The 26,782-nt window shown below is 37.1% G+C and overlaps 1 protein-coding gene across 4 annotated transcripts in view; it reads left to right on the top strand.

Moving 5' to 3' along the window:
• The window catches only part of SBF2 (SET binding factor 2), a 436,024-nt gene that overhangs the window by 170,329 nt on the left and 238,913 nt on the right, over window positions 1-26,782 (top strand). For all 4 annotated transcript variants that reach the window (XM_004613607.2, XM_055141226.1, XM_055141225.1 and 1 more), the window contains exon 3: window positions 8,492-8,629. In XM_004613607.2, coding sequence (XP_004613664.2) covers window positions 8,492-8,629 — 138 coding nt within the window. The remainder of the gene's footprint in view (window positions 1-8,491; window positions 8,630-26,782) is intronic.

Here is a 26,782-nt window from a genome sequence, read left to right as displayed (position 1 = left end):
TTTTCTTTTTGCACATGTGTAAGCAACCTGTTGTCCCAATACTGTTACAAAGGGCTTTTCTTGGGGATGGAGAAATAGTACAGGGGTTAAGATGCTTGCCTTATAGCCCGTGGTTCAAATCCACAGCACTGAATATGGTCCCCTCGGCACTACCATGTGACACTCTGAATCAGAGAACCAGGAATAGCCACTGAGCACCACCAGGTATTGACCCTATCCCCACCCCGAAAGACTTTTTGTTCTCAGTTCAGTACCTTTTGCATCTTTGTCGAAAATCATGGACATTTTGCATATGCTTATTTTTGGACTGTTTTTTTCACTGACTTCTCTATTTATTCACCAATGCCAGGCATTCTTAATTATTATAGTATGGTTTCTCAAACTTAATTTTTGGGGTAAAATTCTTTTAACCATTTTAGTACCTCTGTCCTACCATATAACATTCAAGAATGAGTTGATACCTACCAAAAAAAGTTCTGCTTTTGATTGATAATTGAACTAAATCTTTAGATTATTGTGAAGAAAATTGATATCATTAGTATGTTGAGTGTTCTGACAGTGTTTATTTAGGTCTTTTCAAGTTTTTAATTACTAGTGTCCTATGTTGTTAGATTTTACTTAAATACACTAAGCACTTTTAAGGGGTCTTAGAGAGCAGTCTTTCATTTACCCTCCCCCTCCCCTTTATCACTTCTGTGATGAGAGGGCTATACACTTGATTGTGGTGTTCAGGCATTTGCCTATCATGCTCATTGGGTGCTCACATACAATCTGGTTGTAATGCTTGCCAAGAGTCTTTGTGGTGTTCACACATGTTCTAGGGGTTGCACTCTTGACAGTAGTGCTTTCACACCTCTAATTGTGCTCTCTGTGCATCACACACTTTAGTTATGATATTCATACATAATCAGCAATGTGCTTGAGATGACGTGTTTCTTATTTTTAATAGTTTAGGTTAAATGGTTAAATTAGTGCCAAAGTACATGGTACTTTGTACATCACCACCACAAACAACATGCTCATGACCCTCCACCACTATCCTTGTCGCTACTAGTCCAGTCATTATTCCCTCCTATATCTCCCCCCAGGGTGTGGCAGTAAGTGTTGTAGTACAAGATCAAGAGTTTGTCACTGCTAGGTAATACCTTTTTTTCTTGCGGCCTCTCAATATATCCTGTATATGAGTGAGACTGCCGAGTTTGAGTTTGTTCATTTTTCTCTTAACTCAGTGGTCAGCCTGATATCCTCCGGTTCAATTTATGTTGTTGCTAATTGCGTGGTTTTCTTTTCTTAGAACTGCATTGTGTGTGTATACCACAACCACACACACATATATTTGTATATATATGCTACAGTGTCTTTATCCACCTGTCATTAGGCTTTGTTTCTATATCTTAGCACTTTAGTGAACATAATTATGCATGTATTATCAAATTAATGTTTTTGTATTTGTGGGGAGATGCCAAGAAGTGGAATTTCTGGGTCATATGGGCAGTTCTATTCTTTTATGAGAAATTTCCAGGTCACTTTCCTTAAACTAGATGATATTCCCACCAACAGTGAAAGAGGGTTCCTTTTTCACCATATCTTTACCAGTACTGATTGTTTCTGATCATTTTGGTTTATGCCATTCACACTGGTGTCAAATAATAACTCACTGTTGTTTTGATTTACATTTCCTTCAAACTTACAAAGGTGCCTGTCAGAATGACAGGGTGGGGGAGTGTACGTAGTGTGGGTGGGAAGAAACGTGGGAACACCGGTGCAGGGAGTTGACACTGGTCTTGGAACACTGTATGTCTAAAACTCAACTATAAATAACTTTGTAAATATGGTGCTTCAATAAAATAAAGAAGTCTTTGATAAATGTATGACCTTATTGGATCACCTTATTCATGACTGAGCTTGAGTGAACAAAATTTCACTTTTCTCCTATTTGATAATTTTATTTACAAGAATATATTAATATTACACCTTATGGTATGCTTATATAGGTAAATGTTCTATTGGGATTGTCTCTTTCTTTCTTGATTTTGACAATTTGTTCTTCTTTTCATGATTTAGTCTGGTTAGAGGCTTGTCAAGATTTTCTATATTTCAAAGAACCAAGTTTTAATTTTTATTGCCATATTTTTCTCTATTTCATTGATTTCTGTTTGATCCCTCATTTTCTTTTTTCCCTTTTTACTTTGAATTACATTTTATCAATTCCTAAAGACTGAAGTTGAGTTCATTGCTGAGACATTTTTTCCCTCCTGACCTGTTTTGACTGTTTATTGCTACTGCTTTCCCCGTAAGTTCTGCCTTAGTAGCATCTTACACATTTTAGTAGATTGTTTCATTTCCATTTAGTTTAAAATACTTTCCAATTTTTTAAAAATTTTCTTTTTGGGTCACACCTGACTATGCTCAGGGGTTCCTCTTGGCTCTGCACTCAGAAATTACTCCTGGTGGTACTTGGAGGACCATATGGGATGCAGGGGATAGAACCTGGGTCAGCCGTATGTATTTTGTTTCCAAGTATTGTGTTTCTGAGAGATCTTTCTTTTTTAATTTCTAATTAAGCTGCTTTATAGTCTGAGGACATATTTTACATAATTTATTTATGACCCAGGATATGCTCTTTCTTGATAAATGTTTCAAATGTGCTTGAAAACATTATTCTCTCTCTATCTCTCTGTCTCTCTCAGTTTAGGTAACATGTTTACAATAGTGTTAACACTTATGGTTTCATTATATAGTTACTGCAACTCACCACCACCAAAGTGGCCCTATATGCTTCATCACTGTCCTTTTTCTTTTCCTTTTTGGGTCACACCTGGCAATGTTCAGGGGTTATTCCTACTGGAATTACTACTGGTCGTGCTTGGGGGACCATATGGGATGCCAGGTATTGAACCCAGGTTGGCCGCACGCAAGGCAAAAACCTGACTCACTGTACTATCGCTTTGGCCCCTCATCACTGTTCTTATGTCACTGCTAGTTCACTTCTATTCCTCCCCATCCCACTTGGTGTCATCAGTTTCATAAGCCAAGGCCAAGGATTTGTTACATTTCATAGTCTATTCCTTGTTTTATGTATGTCATATAAATATGTGACATCATCCATGTTTTTTGTTCTTCTTACTTAAAATAATACTACTTAACATGGTACCCTCCAGTTTCATCCAACTTGAGTGAACTGCAAGGTTTCATCTTTGTTTACAATTCCAATCTATGCCATAGTATATATGTGCCAAAGTTTCTTCATTGTCACTTGTTATCAGAGAAATGAAAAATCAAAATTACAATGTGATACCATCTCACATCAGTGAGAATCACATATGTCAAGAAAACTGGAACCAATCAAGATTGCTTGGGATGGATTGAAAGAGATGCCCTCTTTGACTGAATGTGGAAATATTGTCTGGTTCAACTTCTATGAAGAACAGTAATGAAATTTATTTTGAAAAAAAGAATAAAGTTTCCATATAACTCAGTGATTCCACTTGTTAGCATCTAGCTCCAAAGCACAGAAATATTAATTCAAAAAGATATGTGCACAGCTAGGTGCATTGCAATCTTAGCACAGTAGATTGCATGTGGAAGTAACCCAAATGTCGAACAATTGATAGTGGTTAAAGTTTTCTATCAGTAGTTTATGTTAATTAAAATAATACTTGAAGTGTGATTTATAAAAACAATTCAGCACTGAAAGAAAACAAATCCTATAGATAGTAAGACTTAAATTCTATTACTGCCTTTTTCACATACTCACCTCATGACTTTAATGTCTTGAGTCATGGTTTCATCATTTTTAAAGTGAGTCTTGTGAGATACATTTATATATTAAACATTCACAAATGTGAAAAAGATTATTGGTGCTTTTTTTTTAAATGAAATTTTCAGATGATCTACTGTATACTTCAGGCATTTAAAGGAACAAGCAAGTAAACTACATTGATTTTAGTGCATTAGTGTATAGAGTCTAGCAGTGTGTGTCAGTTTTAATTTTATTGAAATAGTATTTGTTGGTCATGCAAAGATGTTAAAGAAAACTTAAGGGCTAACATCCTGAAGAAGAGCCCTTCATATTGACATCTTCCCTAATAATGTTATATTTTTATGGCCTGTTAAATGATGAGGATTAGGTGGAAAGGAGTAGTCAAACTTAAATTATTGTATGTATGGTGAAGTATATATAATGTTTTACAGTTTTATGGTATGTTCGTTGATAATGGTATCTCAAATAAGTGTATTTCCCTTAGTGACTTGAAAACAGAGGGCAAAGTGTAGCCAGTTATAATTGATACAAACAATTTAGGTTTTACACCTGTGATAGCTTTTTTTTTTCCTGTTTGCCAATAAAGGCACCAGAGGATGAAATCCCTGATTTATCCTGTTTTTTCAATACTTATCATTCTGCTTGCTTGCTTGCTATCTTTTAGTGACTATTTTGTCTCCAGCTGTCTAAACATTCCCTCACATTCCTGTCAGAAATGTGACTCGAGCTCAGGTTCAAGAATTGCAATGTCTACTCCCTTATTGTTTATTACTTCCTCCGCAAAGATTTGAAATGATTGAACCAACTAACATTATTATACTTCAAATCCAAATCCTGTGGGGAGTACTTTTTGGAAAATATTGACACTATCTTCTGACAATTGACATTCAATTAATTAATCTTATGATATGATCAATTTGAAAAGTGATATTTAATTGGAGATTAAGAACATTTCCTTTTATCTTTGAAAAAAATTGTGAACTTGATTGTGGGAGCTGCAATTTACTTCTGAATATTCATAATCAACATATTTTATTTGATAATGAATCAAGATTTCCTGTAAAGTATGAGTTCGATAGTGTTGCAAAAATCATAGCATAAAGTAATTCCTTTTAACATCTATAGTTATATTTGTGAAGTAAGGGATCTCATGTAGTCAGATCTGTGTCAGTAACTATTTTGACATTGTAATAGACAGAGTTATTTGTCAAAAACTCTTTGGGCATTGTAAAAGTATTTAACCAGATCTACCATGAAGTATCATGAACTGTCTTGTGGTCACATTAACCTTAGATTTGAAGAAGTACTTAATTAATCTGAAAAACAATCCTTGGAATTTCCCAAAAGTTTTACTGTGAATACTTTAAAAAATTCAGATCTTAGCAGAAGTTCTTTTTGTAAACTTGGGGAAAATGAGACCATTTCTGGTGTCTTAAGGAAATCTTTCTGCCTTTTTTTTTTCTTACTGTCTTTTTTTCTTTCTTTTTGGGTTGCACCTGACGATGCACAAGGGTTATTCCTGGCTCTGTAGACGCAGGAATTACTCCTGGCGGTGCTGGGGGATCATATGGAATGCTGGGAATCGAACCTGGGTTGGCTGCATGCAAGGCAAACGCCCTACCGGCTGTGCTATTGCTCCAGCCCCCATTCTATTATTATTATTATTATTATTTTTTGCTTTTTTTGGGTCACATTCAGCGATGGACAGGGGTTACTCCTGGCTCATGCACTCAGGAATTACTCCTGGTGGTGCTTGGGGAATCATATAGAATGCTGGGAATCGAACCTGGGTCAGCCACTTGCAAGGCAAATGCCCTACCTGCTGTGCTATTGCTCCAGACCCATTACTGCCTAAACTGTAATATTCATTTTCTGGACATTATATTTAGTGTGTTCTATTAAGGATTTTTCTATTTTCTTAATTTTATTTTATTAAAGCACCATAATTTACAAAGTTATTTATCATTGAGTTTTAGACATACAGTGTTCTATCACCAATCTCACTATCAGAGCCAACTTCCCTCCACCAGTGTTCCCAGTTTTACTCCCCTACATCCCACCCCTCAGCCTGCCACCTTGACAGGTACCTTATAAAGTTTGGTTGTTAAAGTATATATCTCATCTCGGAGCTGGGGGAGAGCCAGCTCCTGCCCAAACAAAGCCCTGGCAATTATTCCTACACCCCAAATCTGCCATTGCACCTCCAGCCAGATCCCACTACCTCAGGACCGAGCCCCTCAGAGAACTTAATCTGCTGAAAACTCCAGGTACATGGATCTTTGTGTCTAAAAACTTCAGGCCTTCTTGGAGTCAGGATGGGTGACCTTGCCACACCTCCCGGAAGACCCTGGCAGCCATGCCCAGTTAACTGCCCATTTAAATATCCTGGATTTTCTGGCCATGTTCAAACTCTACAACACTGACATCCCAGTAGTAGCACAACAGATTGGATGGGATGTAACGCAGAAGCCAACCATTGTTGGCTAACAAAAACATTAACACAAAAGACTTAGCTTGCACCAACAGCTGAGTAAACCCTTAGATAAGAATTTAATGTCACCACAGTGAGATGCAACAATTTTCACATACTTTTTTCTATGGAAATAATTTTTCATCATTCCATTCGCCATCTGATGGTAACCAGCAATATAAAATAACTTCTTGTGGGCCTGCTGTGGGGTTCAGGCTTGAGGGGTGTTTGGGAAATTGGAGACAGATGGAAAGTCACTGTGGTGGGACTGGTATTGGAAAATTAACTGCTGTAATGAAACATCATGAACAACTGTAAACCGTGGTGTTTACATAAAGTGGGGGGAAATGTGGGTCTCATATTTCAGTGTTGCTGGTTCTATGGCTTGGATATTTAGTCATACTGCTTCTTTACTTCATTCATATTCCAGAATCCCTTTGACACCCTCTCCCTCTCCCCCTCCCCTTTGCTTCCTGTCTGTCTCTTCTCCTTGCACTCAGTTTCCTTCCTTTGCTGGAAGGAAAGAGGTCAAGGGTGATCTAGGCATCCCCCTTTCAAACTTTTAATTTTCTTGTCCAGTTATTCTAAAGGTTGCACAATAAAATGTTTCTACTTGAGCTGTAAATTTATAGAGGTGGTGATAAAAAAATGTGAAGGGTAGCTATTATCTAAAGAACTTCTACAATGTTATATGTTTAGTAGGTCATTCAAATTGGTCCCAGTAGTGCTATTGACATTTTGGTTATTTTGTTACAATTTTGTCTGTTTACATGGAAAACAAAACTGGATATATTATGAGGCTTTTACCTAGGATTGACTTTTATGTTTGATTCTTATTTTGTGGCCACATATGTCTGTACTCAGGGCTTACTTCTGGCTGCTTCTCATGGTGCTCAGGGAACCCTACTTGGTACCGGGGATCGAAACTGTCATATGCATCCATGTTCTTTCTGACCTCAAGGATTTGGGTTTTTGTTTTGTTTGGAGGATAACACCCAATTGTGTTTGGGGGGCCATACCTGCTCTATGCATGGGAGATGCTTCCATTAGTGCTTTGAAACCATGTGATGCCAGAGATTAAACCCGAACAATCTGCATGTAAAACATGCACTCAGTCTGCTGGGCGTGCTATCTGGTGCTCTTTTTTGGTTTTAAGTAGTAAAATACCTTCTCAGTTAAGTGATCTTTTTGCTCATGAAAATTATTTTGTTGTTTGTGTGCCTCCTGGAGGAAGGAAGGGTATTTTGATATGAGAAATCAGTACATTTGCTATTCTTGGGCTATTATGAAGAGGTGTATTTTGATTCATATTAAACCACATTTTTATTTAAAATATGTGTTTTAAATAAATATTCTCTGGTGTGTAATTTTATTACATTTACTAAGTTTAGTGAATAACTAATATTAAAGCCCCTCTGACATAAAGTGATAGTTGCGTGAAGAGTAAATAATGTTACTTTCTTAGAGTGGCATGTATTAATTTCTGGCTTTGTGCTCAGGAATCACTTCTGGCCATGCTTAGGAAAGTAAATGTAGTGGTGGAGATTGAACTGGAGTTGGCACATACAAAGCAAGTGCCTTGGGACTGGAGTGATAGCACGGCGGGTAGGGTGTTTGCCTTGCATGCGGCCAACCTGGGTTCAATTCCCAGCATCCCATATGGTCCCCTGAGCACTGCTAGGGGTAATTCCTGAGTGCAGAGCCAGGAGTGACCCCTGAGCATCACCGGGTATGACCCAAAAAGCAAAAAGCAAAGCAAAACAAACAAGCAAACAAACAAAAAAAGCAAGTGCCTTAACCCTATACTATCTCTCCAGCTCCTAAATATATTAAAGAATATTTTATAGCACAGAAGGTTGTTTCAGTTAATGAAAAAAATACATTTGTCATTATACTGAAATGAAAGAGTAATTAAATCAAAGACTCTAGACTCTAATTTGCCTTAAACTTATTTTATAATTTGTTCTAATGGATTAAAGTCTTTGATTTTGGTGCAGTATTCCTGCTTGTTTTCATTTAGGTTTCAGAATGAGTGGCATCTGTGGAAAATCAAGACTACCTTTGTAAAGTGAATTATCCACATTAGTAAAAATGTTTTACATCATTAACCTGTGTGGGATATTTAAAATTTTTTTTCTGAGGTAACATCACATCAGGTAGAAATAATAATTAATGAAGCATTTTAACATTTTTCAGACTTACAAATATTTTTGGTTATACTTATAAAATGGCATAATGTTCTTTTCTATTTTATATAGTTTTGTCAGCCTGGTGGATGGCAACTGTCCAGAGAGCGGAAGCAGCCAACGTTTTTTGTGGTGGTCCTGACAGATATTGACTCAGATCGACATTACTGCTCATGCCTAACCTTCTATGAGGCGGAAATCAATCTTCAGGTACAACAACCTTAATCAAAGTATAGTTTAAAGGATAACATTTAGAATTTTTATTGTATTTTTTTTTCCTGTTAAAACACTATCTTTGAATTCTTTGGTCTTTTTTTCCCCCTAACAAATGAGGTATTATACTCTTGGAGAAAAGAGTAGAAAGTAAAATTTAAGTTATTTTTATTAGTCATAGAGGTCATACCCTGGGATTGTGTGTGGGTGTTTGTGTGTGTGTGTGTGTGTGTATGTGTGTGTGTGTGTGTGTGTGTGTGTGTGTTGGGGGTGGAGAGGTATGCAGAAGTCAGGCCTCTCACCTCCCTATCAGTACTCTGGGACCAGGCAATTCCAGAGATTGAAGACATGTAAGTCTTTTGCTTACTATTTCTTCAGCCCCTGATTATTCTCTTGAAATACCAGTCATAGTTTTAATTTTGTGTGGAGGGTGCACCTGGCTGTACTCCTGGTTTACTCCTAACTCTGTGCTCAGGAATCACTACTGGCAGTAGTGGTACCATATGTGGTACCAGTGATTGAACACAAGTTGCCTTCATGAAAGGCCTTATCCACATTACTGTCTCTCTAGTCTGCTATCTGAATGTTTCTAAAAAACACATATCAGTGGATATATTTATTAATATTTGTGTTCTTGGGGGGGCTAGGGGCATGGGGGGCTAGGGGCGTGGGGGTGCGGGGTGGAGCTATACTGTGATTCTTGGTGGTGGAATATGTGCACTGGTGAAGGGATCGGTGTTTGAGCATTGTATAACTGAGACTTAAATCTGAAAACTTTGTAACTTTCCACATGGTGACTCAATAAAAAAATTTAAAAACTAAAAAAAAAATTGTGTTCTGTTTTGATCAATTTGTAATTTTCACTGTTGGTACTTCTCCTGAGGTATCTTTCACAGACTACAGAGCATATAACCAGAATATTGGTTCAAAAAATTTTTTTTTGTTACATTGCTTGGTGTTATGTTTTAAGCACCCGTATAAAAATGCCAACTCATTATTATTTATGGTGCTATATCAAAATTGATAGATTAGAGTAACAGAAGTTAAAAGTGCTCTTTCAAATGGGGCATTTAATTTCAGACAACTGTATGTACTTTCTCTACATAAAAAGGATTTATGACAAAATTTTGGGCATCGTATGTATGTGAGTTTATTGGGTGGTGGGGTATACCCAGTAGTGTTCAGTGCTTACTCTTATATCTGTGCTCAGGAATCATTCCTTGAAGTGTTGGGGGCCCATTGGGAGTGCCAGGGATAGAAACTGGGTCAGTCACGAGCAAGGCAGATGACTTACTTGTTGTATCATCTCTCTTATGTAATTTCATGGGTCATAACCAAACAAGGAACCAAATCTGGAATATTTGAAACTGTTTAGCTTTAGAAGAGCTTATTCTCATAAAAGAAATCAGAAACCTTTTTGTTGTTGTTTTTCTTTTGGTTATCTGTTGACTTGTTTTGTTCTCAATGCTCTGTAATAAAAGACGGAAACTATAATAGTTTGGAGGAAGTTGTGTGATCTAATCTCATTATCTGTTGTGCTTTCTATTGCTTGCAGAGCATTGAGTATCACCTCTAGGGAAACAGATTGGTTTGCATTTTGAAATGGTCAACAAAGAACATTTATTTGCTTATTTTAATTAAATACTAAGATCTGATTTTTTGAATTTGTCATTATAAGAGGAAACAAATCACATCTCATAATGCTGATTCACAAGCTGCAGAAAAATTAGGGGATTAAAGAGTAAACAAAAGAAAAAATATCCAGACACAAATAAATTTGTACCAAAATTAATAAAATTAAGGAGATACATGTAAAAGGGAAATTTCTTGTAATACTGTAAGAAAAAAAAAAAACTCAAAGCAAACCAAATTGACAGTTCTAGTGCTAGAAAAGGAAACAAAGCTCAAAGTTACTAGAGAAAAGGAAATAACTAGATTAGAGTGAAAATAAATTGAGCATAGAAAAACAGATAAGATACTGGGTTTTTTAATTAGATAAACAAAATAGACAAAATTTTAGTCAGACTTGTCAAGAAAAAGAGAGAAATTTTCATTTCTAATTTCTAAAAAAATTAGAAGTGAAAAAGGGAATATAACTTTACCACATGAATTAAAAGAATTGTAAGAGACTGCTGTGAATAACTGCATACCAACAATTGGAAAAGCTAGGAAAAGTGGATAAATTTCTGGAAGCATATAATCTTTGATAACAAAAGCCTGAGGACATAAAATACGAGGCCATAAATTACTGGTAAGATATTGAATTAATCATAACATCACTTAAGCAAAGTTTAGGACTTAAATAACTTTACTGGTAAATTTGAACATTTAAAGAAGAATCGATAACAGTTTTTTTAAACTCTTCCCAAAAAAGCAGAAAGAAGAAATATTTCCACACTCATTTTATAGGGCTTGTATTACTGTTACCAAAATCAAAAATGGTAACACAAGAAAAAATTATGGGCCAGTATAGTTTTGAGCCACACCCAGCAGTGCTTAGGAGTTACTCCTGGCTTTGCACTCAGGAGTTACTCCTGGTGGTGCTCAAGGAACTGTCTAGAATGCCAGTGATGAAACCTGGCTTGGCCACATGCACGGCAAGGACCCTACCTGCTGTACTATCTCTCCTGCTGTACTATCCTCTTGGGCCAATATCTTTGATGGATGTGCGTGCCAGAATTCTCAAAAAACATTAGCAAACTGAACTCAGCATATACTAGGATAAAATATAATTATTCTAGGGGGTAGAAGGATGGTTCACCATCCATAGATCAGTATTACATATGATATTAAAAACTATATGATTTTCTTAAGAAAATAATGACAACATTTAGTGCCCTTTCATGATAGAACCCTCACGTATAGTGTTGGTATAGGAGGAAAATGTTTTAACATAATAGAAGCTTTATGTGACATGCCTGCAACTAACATTGTAGTAAGTGGTGAAAAGCTGAAAAATGTCCCTCTAAGTTCTGGTCAAGGATATTCACCTAGTTTCCACTTTTACTCCATAATACTGTAGTCATACTCAGAGAAATTGATCAAGAAAGAGCAATATAAAGCATCCAAATCAGAAAAGAAGTTAAATGGTCCCAATTTGCCAGTGACATGCTATATTTAGAAGACCTTAAAAAATTGACAGAAAATTGGGGCTGGAGTGATAGCACAGCGGGTAGGGCGTTTGCCTTGCACAAAGTCAACCCGGGTTCGATTCCCAGCATCCCATATGGTCCCCTGAGCACGGCCAAGGGTAATTCCTGAGTGTAGAGCCAGGAGTGACCCCTGAGCATCGCTTGGTGTGACCCAAAAAGAATAAATAAATAAATAAATAAATAAATAAATAAATATTTGCTTTTTAAATTGACAGAAAATTTTTAGAACTAGATGGGGGTGGGTGGGGTGTGTGTGTGGAGGTGGGCATTGGTAGAGGGAAATGGACGCTGGTGAAGGGATCACTATTCAAGCATTGTATGCCAAAAACCCAATCACGAATAACTGTAATTTCAGGGTGACTAAATAAAAAAAAAAAAGAGTTGTGCAGAGTTAGAGGACAAAAAAATCAATACTTAATATTTAGTTGTGTTTTTATACCAATAGTGAAGAAATTAAGAATTGCTTTTAAAAAAAGAAATGCTAAGGAATAAGTTTGTTAAATAGGTTAAAGATGTCTACCCTGAGAACTATAAGATAGTATTAATGAAGGGAATTGAAGAGTAAATACAAAGCTATCTCATGTACATAGACTTTAAGAATTATTGTTGGTGGGGACAGGATGATAGTACAGTGGGTAGGGCGTCTGCCTTACATGGGGCTGACCTGAATTTGATCCCCGGTATCCCATATGTCTCCTGAGCACCTCCAGAAGTGATTCCTGAGTGCAGAGCCAGGAGTCACTCCTGAGCATTGCCAGGTATGACCAAACTCCCCCCCCAAAAAGAATTATTGTTGGGAAAGTGTTGACATTGATGACTTCAAGCACTCCCTGGTGCTTGGAGACTGTGTCCTCCCAACCCCTGCCCCTTCCCCCTTTCCCTCCCCCATCCCTGACTTGAGTACTGCTCAAGTGGTCTTCCTCCAAAAAGTTTACCCATATTACCCTAAGAAATTTGAGGTTGAATATAATCTCTTTCAAAAATTTAAAGGTACTTTTCTCTTTCTCATGACTGACTAATATCTATGGAAGACACTTCAAAACTATACAGTGTGTTACTTTCTATCCATTCTCTAGATTTATCAGCTAGCAATGCTTCTTTGTCAGTTTTACTATGATGATTGGATAACCATCCATCCTCATTCTTTAGCTGTTAGCATTTGATATTTTATTATTATCGAGAATTTTCCCATTTTGTCTGATTTGAACATTATTATACATTGTCATACATCATTTATTAACTCATGTATTTCACAATTTTTTGATCAGTATTGTGTAATGAGTGATTTTGTTATTTTTAAAATGGAAGTAGTTGCATTTTAACAAGTTTTATATCTACACTATTAAAAATAAAAATAAGTGGAGTTGTACAGTGGGTAGGGTAATTGTATTGCATATGGCCAAACTGGGTTCAGTCCTTTTTCCTTTTATAGCCCCGGAGCTCTTCTAGGAGTGATCTCTGAGCAAGAGCCAGGAATATGCTCTCAGCACTGCCTACTGTGGCCCCCAAAACAAAAGAAATAAAATGTGTGTGTTCTACATTAAGTTCACCACTGAAAGTCCAATTCTGACCCTGTAGCATTAAGATCATCTGATAGGAACATATATATCTTTAAACTCAAGTCCTAGAGGGATGGTCTTTCTTGTGACATCATATTGTCTTGAGGCCTCAAGTTGCCATGAGACCTCATGCCATGTGTATATATGTGTGTGTATGTGTATGTGTGTTTATAAAATTTTGCCTATTTTACCTCTTCCATTTAAATTTTTACATTTAAAAAATTTCCTTAATAAAAGAAGTCTGTATTATAAATTTAGAGCCCTTGTACTTTACCAGCAGATGGTGCTGTGGTGTTAGTTACAAATTTTAAAATGTTCCTGCTGGCTTCTCTAAGCACTTAAGAAGGTATTAGCAGGTGCTGTATGGAAAGTTTAGGTATGGGTCCGGAGAGCCCTGGTCACTGTCATGAGGGTGCTAGTCAGGGGCAGCGCTGGGTAGGCTGAGGCTGATTCCTGTTTGTGGCAGTGCTGATATTCCTCTTTTCTGGATTTCTGTACCTGAAAGGTCCCTGGCAGACCTACTGTTGATACACTTGGTGATATATTAGGTTCCATAGAGAAGGAGAATGTATTCTTTTTTTTTTTTTTTTTTTTTTTAAGGAGAATGTATTCTCAATCAGTGTTTCTCATTGGGAGGGGGGGGCGGGAAGTAGGCACAGCGTGAGACTAGGGGGCAGGCTGTAGGACAAGGGGAGCCACAGAAATGAAGCAGAGAGCCAGTGTTGAAAGAAGGACAAAAAATGCTGTTCTAGAAGCCTCTCTCTATGGCCCTTCCTGTCAGAGTGCATGCCACCTGTGAGAAACATTCCAGCTCCTGCCTTACAGGCTTGACTTGGGTCAAGGGCATATGATTTGCACTGCCTCCACACACTTCCCCTTGTCTTCCTTCCCAGATTCTCGATCTCATCTGTTTCCTCACTAGTGCTGTTTGTATTGATTGCTGAGGTGCAGAGGTACTTGAGTCTTAAACCCATGTTATGGGATTATCTGTCTTCTTTCTGGCTAACTGTTCCTTGTTCAATTTGTGAGTAAAGAAAGGAACCCACTCTATCATCATCTTGGTGAAGCCTTGGTTTTCATTATTTTAATAGCACAGCGGTTGGGCGTTCGCCTTTCACGCGGCCGACCCGTGTTTGATTCCTCTGCCCCTCTCGGAGAGCCTGGCAAGCTACCAAGAGTATCGAGCCCGCACGGCAGAGCCTGGCAAGCTACCCCGTGCGTATTGGATATGCCAAAAACAGTAACAATAAGTCTCTCAATGAGCGACGTTACTGGTGCCCACTCGAACAAATCGATGAGCAACGGGATGACAATGACAGTGACAATATACAGATACCCTAGAGTTGACTAGTGGATCTAACCTTTCAGGTTGGTTTCCTGTATTTGTTTGATATCTTCATCATTTGGGGGGGGGATTGTTTTTATTTTGGGGCCATACCCCGAAGTGCCAGGACTTACTCTTTGCTCTGTGCTTAGGGACCACTCCAGGTGGAACTGGAGAACCATATTGGGGTCTGGGGTTCAAACTCATGTGCCCTACACACTGTATTATATCTCCACACCTATATCTCCATTTTCTAAAAATATTTTTATTTTATCTTGTAACAATCTTGGTCTGGAGCCATAGCACAGCAGGGCATTTGCCTTGCACACAGCCGACCCGGGTTCGATTCTGTCCCTCTCAGAGAGCCCAGCGAGCTACCAAGAGTATCCTGCCCACATAGCAGAGCCTGGCAAGCTACCCATGGCATTCAAAATGCCAAAAACAGTAACAACAAGTCTCACAGTGGAGATGTTACTGGTGCCCGCTCGAGCAAATTGATGAACAACAGGATGAGATGACAGTGCTACAGTGCTAACATTCTTACCTCTTCCCCATAGAAACCTGGGATCCTGTATATGTAGAATAAGAAAGCATTGTCGTACTGTCGTCCTATTGTTCATCAGTTTGCTTGATCGGGCACCAGTAATGTCTCCATTGTGAGACTTGTTGTTACTGTTTTTGGCATATCGAATATTCCACAGATAGCTTGCCAGACTCTGCCATGCGGGCTGGATATTCTCAGTAGCTTGCCAGGCTCTCCAAGATGGATGGAGGAATTGAACCCGGGTTGGCCACATGCAAGGCAAACATCCTACCCACATACTTCCCTATTTTTCAATTTAAGTGTTTTAGAATTGTAATTTAGTTTTTCTAACAGTCAACTTAGAGAAGGCTAGTATTTACTTTTTTGTGATCTTTTCCAATATTTTGAAGTGTCAATAAGTTCTAAAAATTTTTACTGCATATAATTGCTGTTGGATTCACAGTACTAGTAGAGTATGGTAGCTTTTTTGTACTTGGACTAGAAATTAATGTGTTTTTGTCATTGGCATAGAAGATGGCATTAACAGTGAATAGATATTTGAAAAATATTAAAACTCATACGATGCTCCTTTTTAGGTCTTCACACATGTCCTGATATTTGGCACAAGTATCTTGTCTTTTTTAAAAAAATGTTTTTCTTTTATTTTTCAAATCATATAATCAGTTCAAAAATAGCTATTTCAGTTTTCACTTGGTGTGAATCACTTCATACCAAATATACTATGACATTATTTGGAAGACTGAAGAGAGGGAACTTAGGGACACACATCATCAAAAGTTTAATTGTGCAACTTTCAAAATGTTGGCTCTTACCTTTCTAGGAAACAGAAACATTGTCAGTAATCACAAGCAAACGTTGGCACTGAACTTTGATAACATATTCCCCAAATCATTCACTAGGCAGAGTGATCAGAATATTAACTAATCAGTAAAATATGATAGTTATGATGTTGCATTTTGCGGCATAACTAAAACAATGATCTGTCTGTTTTTTAAAGTTAGTTATATTAAAGCCTTTAGATGCATTTTATGAACCAGTGATAATGCAGTTCACTGTAAAGATGTTTATTTAGCATGTTAGGAATCAAAATGCAAAAAGGAGGAAATAAATGTGAATGGCTTTGGTAAGTGTAATATGAAGATACATAGAGGGAGCATAAGATACTCTTCTTTATTTCACTTAGGTTAAAATCTAGCTTGCAGGCAAATAGTACAGCATGTAGAGCAATTGCCATGTACATGACCAACCTGGGTTTGATTCCTGGCATCCCATATGGTCCCCCAAGCACTGCCAGGAGTAATTCCTGAGTGCCTAGCCCGGAATAACTCCTGATCATCGCCAGGTGTGGCCCCAAAGCAAAACACAAAACCCCCCAAAAACCAAAACAGATAAAACTTAAGTAAAAAGACATTCCAAAGTATTGTACACAAAGTACTATTTCTGTGAAACAGGCTCATTGAAAACAAGACTTGGCAGCTAGAGTAAGTCTAACAGAGTTTAAAGGACTTGGTGGAACATTTGAAAAATAAGAGCAAGAGCTAAGGCTTAGTGTAGGGGAAAGAAAAAGGACATTACAGACAAGAATCTTATGGAGAGAAAAGAAAATGTAAAGTTTATTGTACATAGAAAGCCTATATTCTATGCTCTGTACTAAAAGTTTTATAACACATTATTCTCATGTAACTTAATTTTATTCTTACAGATACTCCCTGTGGTGCCAGAGGTTATCAAACTTATGTTTCTTACTGGTCCTTTTTCTTACACACAAGAAAAAGACTCAGCACCTCTTTACAGATTTATTTTTAAGCAAACAGAAAACAGTTCCCCACCATTCCTCTCCATTGCACCCAAGACTGCTACTCCACTTCCTTTGGATTGTCAAGAAACCTCTCAGGGAGGTGTCATCCATTTGGAAAGCACTGGATTAACATTTCCATTTTATAGATAAAGCTAAAAATATGTCTAGAGTATTTCAAATATTTGGTTAAACAGCTACGTTTTGAAGACCAAATTCCAGTATTAAAAAACTTAACACATACTACAAGGCTACAGAAATTTAATCAGTGTGTTATGATACAAGCTAAGCATTGAGGGATTTATTTTTACACTGTGCTCAGCACTGGTAAGTGAAATGTTTCTCAGGTTCTGCACTGTTGTGCCCTGATGTTCAGAATTCCCCAGCGTAGTCCCACTCATTGAAAGAAGAAATAGTTGGAATTAATAGAAGCAGTCATTTATTATTAGAAACATGGTTTTGTAGAAAGAACTGAGACAGGGCAAACTGGTTGGCACCATAGTTTATAATAATTTTAATGGTAGACTTTCTTGCATTAATTATTTCAGCACCACACTCCCACCCCAGAGTGTTCACTTTCCTTCATCATTGCCCCAGAGGTCCTCCATGACACCTGCCCATACTATTCACCCCTCTACCCTCTTCTCTATGGTAGGCTTAGTATTGAAGACCAGTTCTAAGTTTTTTGTTGCCTTCATACATTGTTATTCCCTTACCTTGTTCCTTTGTTTGCAATATATGGGGGAGATCAGTGTCTGTACCTCACTTTCTGACTAATCTCACTTAGCAGGCTACTCTCCAGTATCATCCCCATAGCAGCTTATTGCATGATTTTATCTTGTCTTCTACCTGAATAGTATTGTACTGTGTATATGTACCAGAGTTTCTTTTTTTTTAATATGTTACTTCACATTATTTGATTGCATTTAATATTCAGACACCCATCCCACCACCATTACACCTTCCCACCACCAAATTTGGGATGTCTCCATCCCAAGCCCCAATCCCTCTCCCAAAACATAAACAAAAGAATATATTATGTATTGTCTGTTATGAAGAACTTCTGAACATGCTTACAAAAAAGTGTTCATATAGAAAACAGTGTGAAGATTGTTCTATTTTGGCAGGAGCTATTAAGACAGTCTACAGGATAACACTAACATGTTGTTAGAGTTTGGATGATGTGAGCTTTGGTATATATGTCTGAAAATATATATCCATATATATAAACACATATATATATTTCCTTCTATGATTTGTTGCCTACTATCTAAACCCCATGGTGTGGTAATTGTGTAAAATGGGTAGGGAGTGTCTTATGATGTATCAGGGAATATATTCACCCATATGTGAGGCTTGGCCCGAGTGTGTGGAAAGTGGCTTGGAGCATGGCGGCGGTTGGGTTATGGAGGTCAGCTGCTGGGGCTGGGTTCCTTGGGGCAGGGAGAGCTCTCACCTGCTCTCCTCTGGGGTGCCCCAAGTGAAAACAGCCTGGCGTGGAGTCTGGTGGCATGGTTATGGGGGCCTCATTTTATGCTTCCTTCCAGGAGAAGCAACTCTGAATTCTGGAGGGTGGCTGTGAGGAGATTATCTGGTGCCAGCAGGAGGTGGCTTATGAGTGTGACCCCTGGATCGCTGGAGACTGGGGGAAATGGGCAGAGGATCTCCACTTCTGGGTCGTACTATAGTGTCCTTATCCAGTCATCTCGTCTTGGACACATGGGGTGCTTCTAGATTTTGCCTGTTGTGAATAGTGCTCTCTTAGATATCACATATTAATCAGTGAAGTGTTTCCGAGTCAGCCTTTATTTCTTTTGAACCAGATGGAAATGACTTATATTGTTCACCAGTATTTGCTACCTCTTGGAGGCATGAAGACAAAGGTTATAGAACCAATAGAGAGGATTTTTTTTTTAATTTTATTAGTGAATCACCGTGAGGTACAGTTACAAACTTATGAACTTTCATGTTTGCCTTTTAGTCATACAGTGATTGTTTACCCATCTTTCCACCAGTGTCCATTCTCCTACACCAATGTTCCCAGTATCCCTCCCACCAGCCCCACCCCATCCCCCACCACCCCACCCTGTCTCTGTAGCAGGGCATTCCCTTTTGTTCTCTGTCCTTTTGGATGTTGTAGTTTGCAGTAGAGGTATTGAGTGGCCTTCATGTTCGGTCTATGGTCTACTTTCGGCACGCATCTTTCAACCACTGGGTCCTCCCAACATTCTCTACTTGGTGTTTCCTTCTCTGTCTGAGCTGCCTTTTCCCCCAGCATGTGAGACCAGTGTCCAAGCTGTGGGGCAGACCTCCTGGTCCTTATCTCTACTACTCTTGGGTGTTAGTGTCTCATTCTGCTACTTTATATTCCACATATGAGTGCGATCTTTCTATGTCTGTCTCTTTCTTTCTGACTCATTTCACTCAACATGATACTCTCCGTGTTGGTCCACTTATAGGCAGATTTCATGACTGCATTTTTTCTAACAGCTGCATAGTATTCCATTGTGTAGATGTACCAAAGTTGCTTTAACCAGTCATCTGTTTTTGGGCACTCCAGTTTTTTCCAGATTTTGGCTATTATAAGTAGTGCTGCAATGAACATCGAAATGCAGATGTCATTTCTACTATACCTTTTTGCCTCTCCGGGGTGTATGCCCAGGAGTGGTATTGCTGGGTCAGATGGGAGCTCAATTTCTAGTTTTTTGAGAATTGTCCATATTGTTTTCCAAAAGAGCTGAACCAGTCGGCATTCCCACCAGCAGTGAAGTAGAGTCCCTTTTTCTCCACATCTACACCAACACCAGTTGCTTTTGTTCTTTTGGATGTGTGCCAGTCTCTGTGGTGTGAGATGGTATCTCATTGTTGTTTTGGTCTGCATCTCCCTAATGATTAGTGATGTAGAGCATTTTCTCATGTGCCTCTCAGCCATTCAGATTTCTTCTTTGGGAAAGTTTCTGTTCATTCATCACCCCATTTTTTGATCGGGTTTACAGTTTTCTTCTTGTGGAGTTCAACCAGTGCCTTGTATATCCTTGATATCAACCCCTTATCGATGGGTATTGGGTAAGTATCCTTTCCCATTCTGTAGGCTGTCTTTGTACTTTGGTCACTGTTTCTTTTGAGCTGCAGAAGCTTCTTAGTTTAAGATAGTCCCATTTATTTATCTCTGTTTTCACTTGCTTGGCCAGTGGCGTGTCATCTTTGAAGATACTGTTGGCTTCAGTGTCGTGGAGGGTTTTGCCGACCTTGTCTTCAATGTACTTTATGGATTGTGTTCTGATGTTGAGGTCTTTAATCCATCCTTTGAGTTTTTCATATTGATAAATACATTGTATCTTTTAGAATCAATTTTGTCTCTTATGATCAATTTTGTCTTGTTTTGGTTTGCTTTTTGGAGCCATACCTGGCAGTGCTCAGGGGTTACTCATGGCTCTGCACTCAGAAATTACTCCTGGCAGTGCTCAGGGAGGCCAAATGGGATGCTAGGGTTCGAACCTGGGTTGGTCAAGTGCCCTTTCTGCTGTACCATCACTTGGACCCTAGAATCAATGTTTATACATTCTCATTTCCCTATAACAACTTAGCATTTCCCATATTTTTAAAACTCAGATGTCTTGAAAAAATTTTTCAAAGAACTTTATTAAAAGTAGTGGTTCACAATTTACGAGGAGTTAAATTTTGAGAATTTTTAGATAATTCACTTCATTAGAAAGGAAACAAAGTCTCTCTGGTTTTCAGATTTTCACAAAAGTTTGTGTTAACCCTGTATTTTATCTAGAAATAAGAATTAACTCAGTAATACTTGCCCTAATTTTGAAATTTTAAGTCAATCCTTAATGTAATTAATTTTTTTTAAAAAAAACTCACTCTAAGGAATTCTTGAGCATCATATAACAGTTTAAGTTAATTGATGATGTCTTCAGAATAAATGATGAGCAGGAATGTTTATTAGTGCCAGTTACTATGTTTCTTAATTTATAAAGATGGCTTCATTAATTCTGATTTAGTAGATATTAGAGGGTAAAAGATGTTTCAAAAATGATGTGCAGTAAGATTTATTGAAATGCCAAAAATTTTTAACAATTTACCATTACTATATCTGTTTGATACTAACATGTATTGCAAATTAATGTTTTATCTATTAATAATGTAGACATAGGCGAGGAATTTTAGTTAGATAAGTCTGGTATTAAACTTTTTATTTTTGGGCTCTCCCCTCCTTCTCAGTCAACCTAACTGGTCAGGACCTTGGTGTATGATGTTTCTCAGATTCCATGGTGCCAGAAACACCCAGGGCACCCTAGTGGCACTGGGGCATAACATTAAACTTTAGTGTTTATTTCATCATGTTTCTGCAAAGTGCAATAAGGTCTAAAGTTTGAAAAGTGAAATGAGCAAGGTAGTTGTATATGTATATTTATATATGAGTGATATTAATATGCCTGTATATATTACAGTTGTAACTGATGACAGTACAGGTCACATGCTTTTTCTCCATGTGTGAGTTCTTTAGATACTTTAGATGCCTTATTACTAAATTTCTGTTTCCTCTTCCTTGTATTTCTAATTAATCTACATATTAAGTTATAGCTAGATGCTGTGGTTCTTACTAAATTTCCTCCTCAGAATTTCTCAGATACTTTAAATATGAATTCTTAAATGTCCTGTTATTGTTTTTTTACTGATTGTTGTTATTTCACCTGTGTTAGTTTTAGTGCCTAACCTAGATTACAGATTTCCTGACTGAAGGGAATGCATCTTCCCCTTCTATGACATCCACTGTATGGCCAACCCCATAGAAAGTGTTTAATAAATAAACTACATTGATTTATTACTATTTACTTTTTAAGACATAAAATTTTTGTTTTAAAGATGAAACAGATATAAGCATTTAGAAAGTCACTCTTCTCTGCACATGTGTATATTTTCATGTGCAGTCTATGATCCCATGACCAAAGATAATTCATTTATCTATTGAAGTAAGCCTTCCAGGTTTCAACACTTGGAACAGTGCTAGGACTGTACCAATAAAGGTTTTTATTATTTATTCATTTTTAAAATGAACTTCTCAAAAAAATAGACAATTTAACTGAGTAGTATGGTGATCCCATTATCCTTTATTCAATTTTAAAAATTAGCAACATTTCTTCAGCTTTTAAAAAGATGCTATTTGGATTTATTTCAGTTGACACATAATTACTTTATTTGTGGCATTTTTCTTTTTAAATTTTTTAATAATTTTTTTTGATTGTTAGAATAGTGTGCTAAAGTTTGTGGTCTTGATGTACAAAATTATTGCACCCCATACAGCCAGCATGTCCAATAACTTCCACCAGTCACTATGGTGCTTTCACATTATTTTCTTTCTATTTGTTGATATGTTTTATTACATTTTTATATGCATATATTGAATCATTTTTACATTCCTGGAATGAATTCCTATTGATGTCTGTTATGGATATCAGCTCATAATTTTCTTTTTTAGTGATATCTCTGTCTGCCTTTGGTATTAGGGTAATATTGGTTTTATAGAAGCTGTTAAGAAAAATTACTGTTTCCTTTATAGTTTGGAAGAGATTGAGGTTGAGCACTGGATCAGTTTTGGTAACACTCACTAGTGAACCCATCTGGACCAGGATTTTTGTTTTTGCTTTGTTTTGGAAGATTTTAAATTTCTGTTACAATATACATGTTTGAGATCAGTCTGTTTGGATTTCCTTCTTCCTCCTGGTTTAATCTTGGGAAGTTCCAAGAATGATTCTAAGAATTCATCAGTTTCTCTTTGGTTCCCTAGTTTAGTGGTCTAGAGATATTCATAGTAACCCCTTACAATTTTTTGTATTTCTGAGGTGTCTGTTGTAATTTCTTCCCTTAGTAATTCAATTTATTTGACTTGTCTTTCACTTTTTTCATTGTGAGTATAGCTAAGTATTTGTCAGTCTTATTAAGTCTTTCAAGGGGGAAGAAACACCTCCCCCCGCCCCCCTCCCCTGTTCCTGCTTCATTGGTCCTTTGTATTGCTGTTTTGATTTATTTGTCATTGATTTCTGGTCTTTTTTTAAAAAAAATTTCCCACTCCTACTTACTGTGGGTTATTGATTTAAGGTTATTCTACTTTTCTGATGTAATCCTGTATTGCTATGAATTTCTACCCTTAGTACTGCATTTGTTGTATCCCAAAGATTCTGATAGTTTATGTTTACATTCTCATTTGCTTTAACAAATTTCTAGTTTCTTCTGTGATTTCCTGTTTACTCCTGTTTTGTTGTTTAATAGTTGGTGCTTAATCTCCAAATGTTGGAGTTTTCCCCAACTCTCTTTTTCTGGGGGTGGTGAGGTTTGAGCCACTTCCTGTGGTGTTCAAGCCTTACACCTGTCTTTGTGCTTAGGGATCACTCCTGACATGCTTGGAACATAGACAATAGCGGGGATCAAACTGGGATCAGTCACCTGCAAGGGAAGTGTACCAACACCTGTATTATCTCTTTGCCCTGCTTCCACTTCCTTTATTTTTTTTGAAGGTTATATAAGTTTTATTTTTTAAGATTTTATTTTAGGTGCTATAGTTTATAAATCTGCAAATGCTGGGTTTCATGGTTCATGTTTCAGCACCACATCCTCCACTAGAGTTTTCACTTCCTTTCACCAAATGAGGAATCCTGTAGTAAAGAAAGCCTTTAACTTGTTTCCAAAACAAGTTAATTCAGAGACCCTTTTATTATATAGAAGACATTTTGGGAAATACTGCCTTATGGTACTATTTAAAAAGATAAACAGGGATGGAGAGATACTACAGTGAGTAGGGTGCTTTCCTTGCATGTGGTCAGCTCATGTTCAATCTCCACCTCTTCGTACAACCCCTGAGCACTACCAGGAGTGGTCTCTGCATAGAATTAGGATAAAGCCCTGAGCACAGCTGGATGTGAGCCCAAATTCTGAGAGACAGAGACAGAGAGAGCAACAGAGAGAGCAAGAAAGTGACCCTAATGAACTATGTGCCACTTAAAAATAGAAACTTGAATTGGAGAAATAGTTCGGGCATTGTAGTGCTTGCTTTACGCATAGCCTACCCTGATTTGATCCCCAGAACCACATATAGTTCCCAAGCACACCAAGAGTAATCTCTGAGCCCAGAGTCCGAAGTAAGCCCTCTGTATTTCCAGGTTTGGCCCCAAACACACCCTGCCATAAAAGAAACATTCTGGGTAAAGATATAGTCCTACAAATGATTTGTTATACCTTTGGAATACACTTGAACATAGAACATGGGAGTGATTTCAGGAGAATAATGCAGTATATATTCTCTTTGTTTGTGATAACCTCAATGCTGAAGATGTTAATAACCTGATTTATCTGATGGCTTGTTATTCTAAAATGTGTATTTTTCAACTTTCTTTTTTGGTGGGGCAGAGGTAGGGAGTGGACCACAGTTGACTCTGTTCAGGGCTTAATCTTGTCTCTATGTTCAGGGATCAATCCTGGCAATGTTGGGGGATCATACTAGTGTCAGAGATTGACCCTAGGTTGGATACATGTAAGGCAAGTATTTTACCCACTGTACAATCTATTTTGTAAAATTGTATTACTCATGTATACTTGTCATACCAATGCCAGATAGGTTAGGTTTTATCGTATAGATATGTCAATATAATTAATATTTTCTATCATGAAGTGAAGATGCTAATCAGGAAAATTATCTACCTTAGCAGAATTATTAAACATCTTATAATCATAAAATATATGTACTTTAATATATTATAATTATTATAATTGTAGAACGTAGCTGTAGGAAACAATATGGATCTTTCTTTAAAAATTAAATAGGGCATGGGGCTGTGGCTTAGACGTATAATTCCTGTTGTATAGGCATGAACCCTCAAGTTTGATCACTGGTAATAGCCCACATTACTGACTGCCATCTCTTTTCCATTGTGTGTATACACCATACATTTTATAGACTTCCATCATTGGGTACTTAGACTGGTTCCATATTGTAGATATCATTAATAGCACTTAAATGAAGATATATACACATATATACATATGTGTGTGTGTATGTATATACATACACACACACACACACACACACACACCTTTGGGAGTGTGGAGGTTGGACTATACCCGGCAGTGCTCAGGGCTTACTACTGCTACTGGCTCTCTCTCATGCCTGGCAGGTTCTGGGGACCCTATGGGGTATCAGGGATCAAACCCAGGTCAGCTGTGTGCAAGGCAAGTGCCCTACCCACTGTACTATCACTCTGGCCCCTTCATATAACTTTTCATATTAGGTTTAATGTTTTACAGATATATATCTAGAAGTGAAATACTGGGTCATGTTGTAGATCTGTTTGCAATATTTTGAGAAATCTCTATCTGTTTATGTTCGAAATAACAGCATTTCAGAGGTCTTTTTCCTTTCACAGAATTTAATGCTTCTAGTCTTTTTTTTTTTAAATAGGCCATTCTCACAGGTGCAAAATAGTATCTTGTCATTTTTATGTGCATTTCCCTGATAAGTGATAATAAGTATTTTATCATATGCCTCTTGGTCATCTGTATGTCTTTCTTGGAAAAGATACATTTTGCTTTTTTTCCTATTTTTGATGGGGTGGTTTGTTTTGATTTGAGTTTTGTGCATTCCTTCTGTATCTTGGGATTTAGCCCTTTATCAGATGTATGGTGTATAAATATTCCCTCTCCATCAGTTGTACCTTATTTAGTTTTACTGATAATTTCTTTTCCAGTACAAAAGCTTTTTTAGTTTGGTGAAGGCCCATTTGTTTATTTTTAGTTTAGTTTCCCTTCCCATTGGACTTCAAAAGATATCACTAAAGTTAGTATAATATAGTGTTTGCTATGTTTTCTTAGAAGTATTTTAGGGTTTCATTTCTGATATTCAAGTCTGTAATCCAAGTTGAATTAACTTTTATATATGGTATGAGAAAGTGATCTGGATTTATTTTTTTATATCTGCTTTTCTGACACTGTTTACTTAAAGACGTCATTTTCTCCAATATTTGAATTATTTTTACTTAATACTAGTGTTTTATTGGGCCTTCTTTCTTTCTTGTTATTAGCTATTCCACTTAGTGAATGTTGAATTAAAGAATATCTTTCAAAAAAGTGACCGTTCATTCTGTTATAAACTGTTCTGATTAAAGTAAGGTAATGGTCATATATTTGAAATGGTTACTTGCTCTACCTTCTAATGTTACTCTAGGGCATTTATCACAGTCTTATAAAAACGTGAATAGTTTTATCTTTTTTTATTTTTAGGAATTTTAATCATTCTTTTGTTATTTCAAATTTATTACTAATCCAGGAAGAATTTGATTCATTAAGTGTGGAAATCTTGAATAAATTCATGCTCATCACTTTTTTATTATTTCTAATGAGTCCGGAAAATATCCAACCTAATTTTAGCTTGTCTCTATAACATGAAGATCTTTGAAACACATATGGACCTTATAACATGTATAAAACATAAATAGCTAGTTCCCTTTGGATATATGCATTCCATAGACATCTAATATTTTATTATATTTCACTATACAAGAACCTGTAACAGTTCCAAAGTAGATAGAAAATAAAGTTCATTGTCCGTGAATAGGGGGAAAGACTTCCCTTGGTAAAGTACCCAGAAAATTCTTCCATGAAAATTCATATCTGCATGTATTCAGTGAACAAATATTTAAGTAAGTTGTTTTGGGAAACAAGGGAAAACATTGTACACACCAAGTAAAGGGATATAGATGATTGCAAGATAGCTTGCA

This window comes from Sorex araneus, chromosome 6 (genome assembly GCF_027595985.1).
Source record: "Sorex araneus isolate mSorAra2 chromosome 6, mSorAra2.pri, whole genome shotgun sequence".
Lineage (NCBI taxonomy): Eukaryota > Metazoa > Chordata > Mammalia > Eulipotyphla > Soricidae > Sorex > Sorex araneus.
The sequence above is the reverse complement of the archived record's forward strand: the minus strand, read 5'-3'. Positions and strand labels throughout refer to the sequence as shown.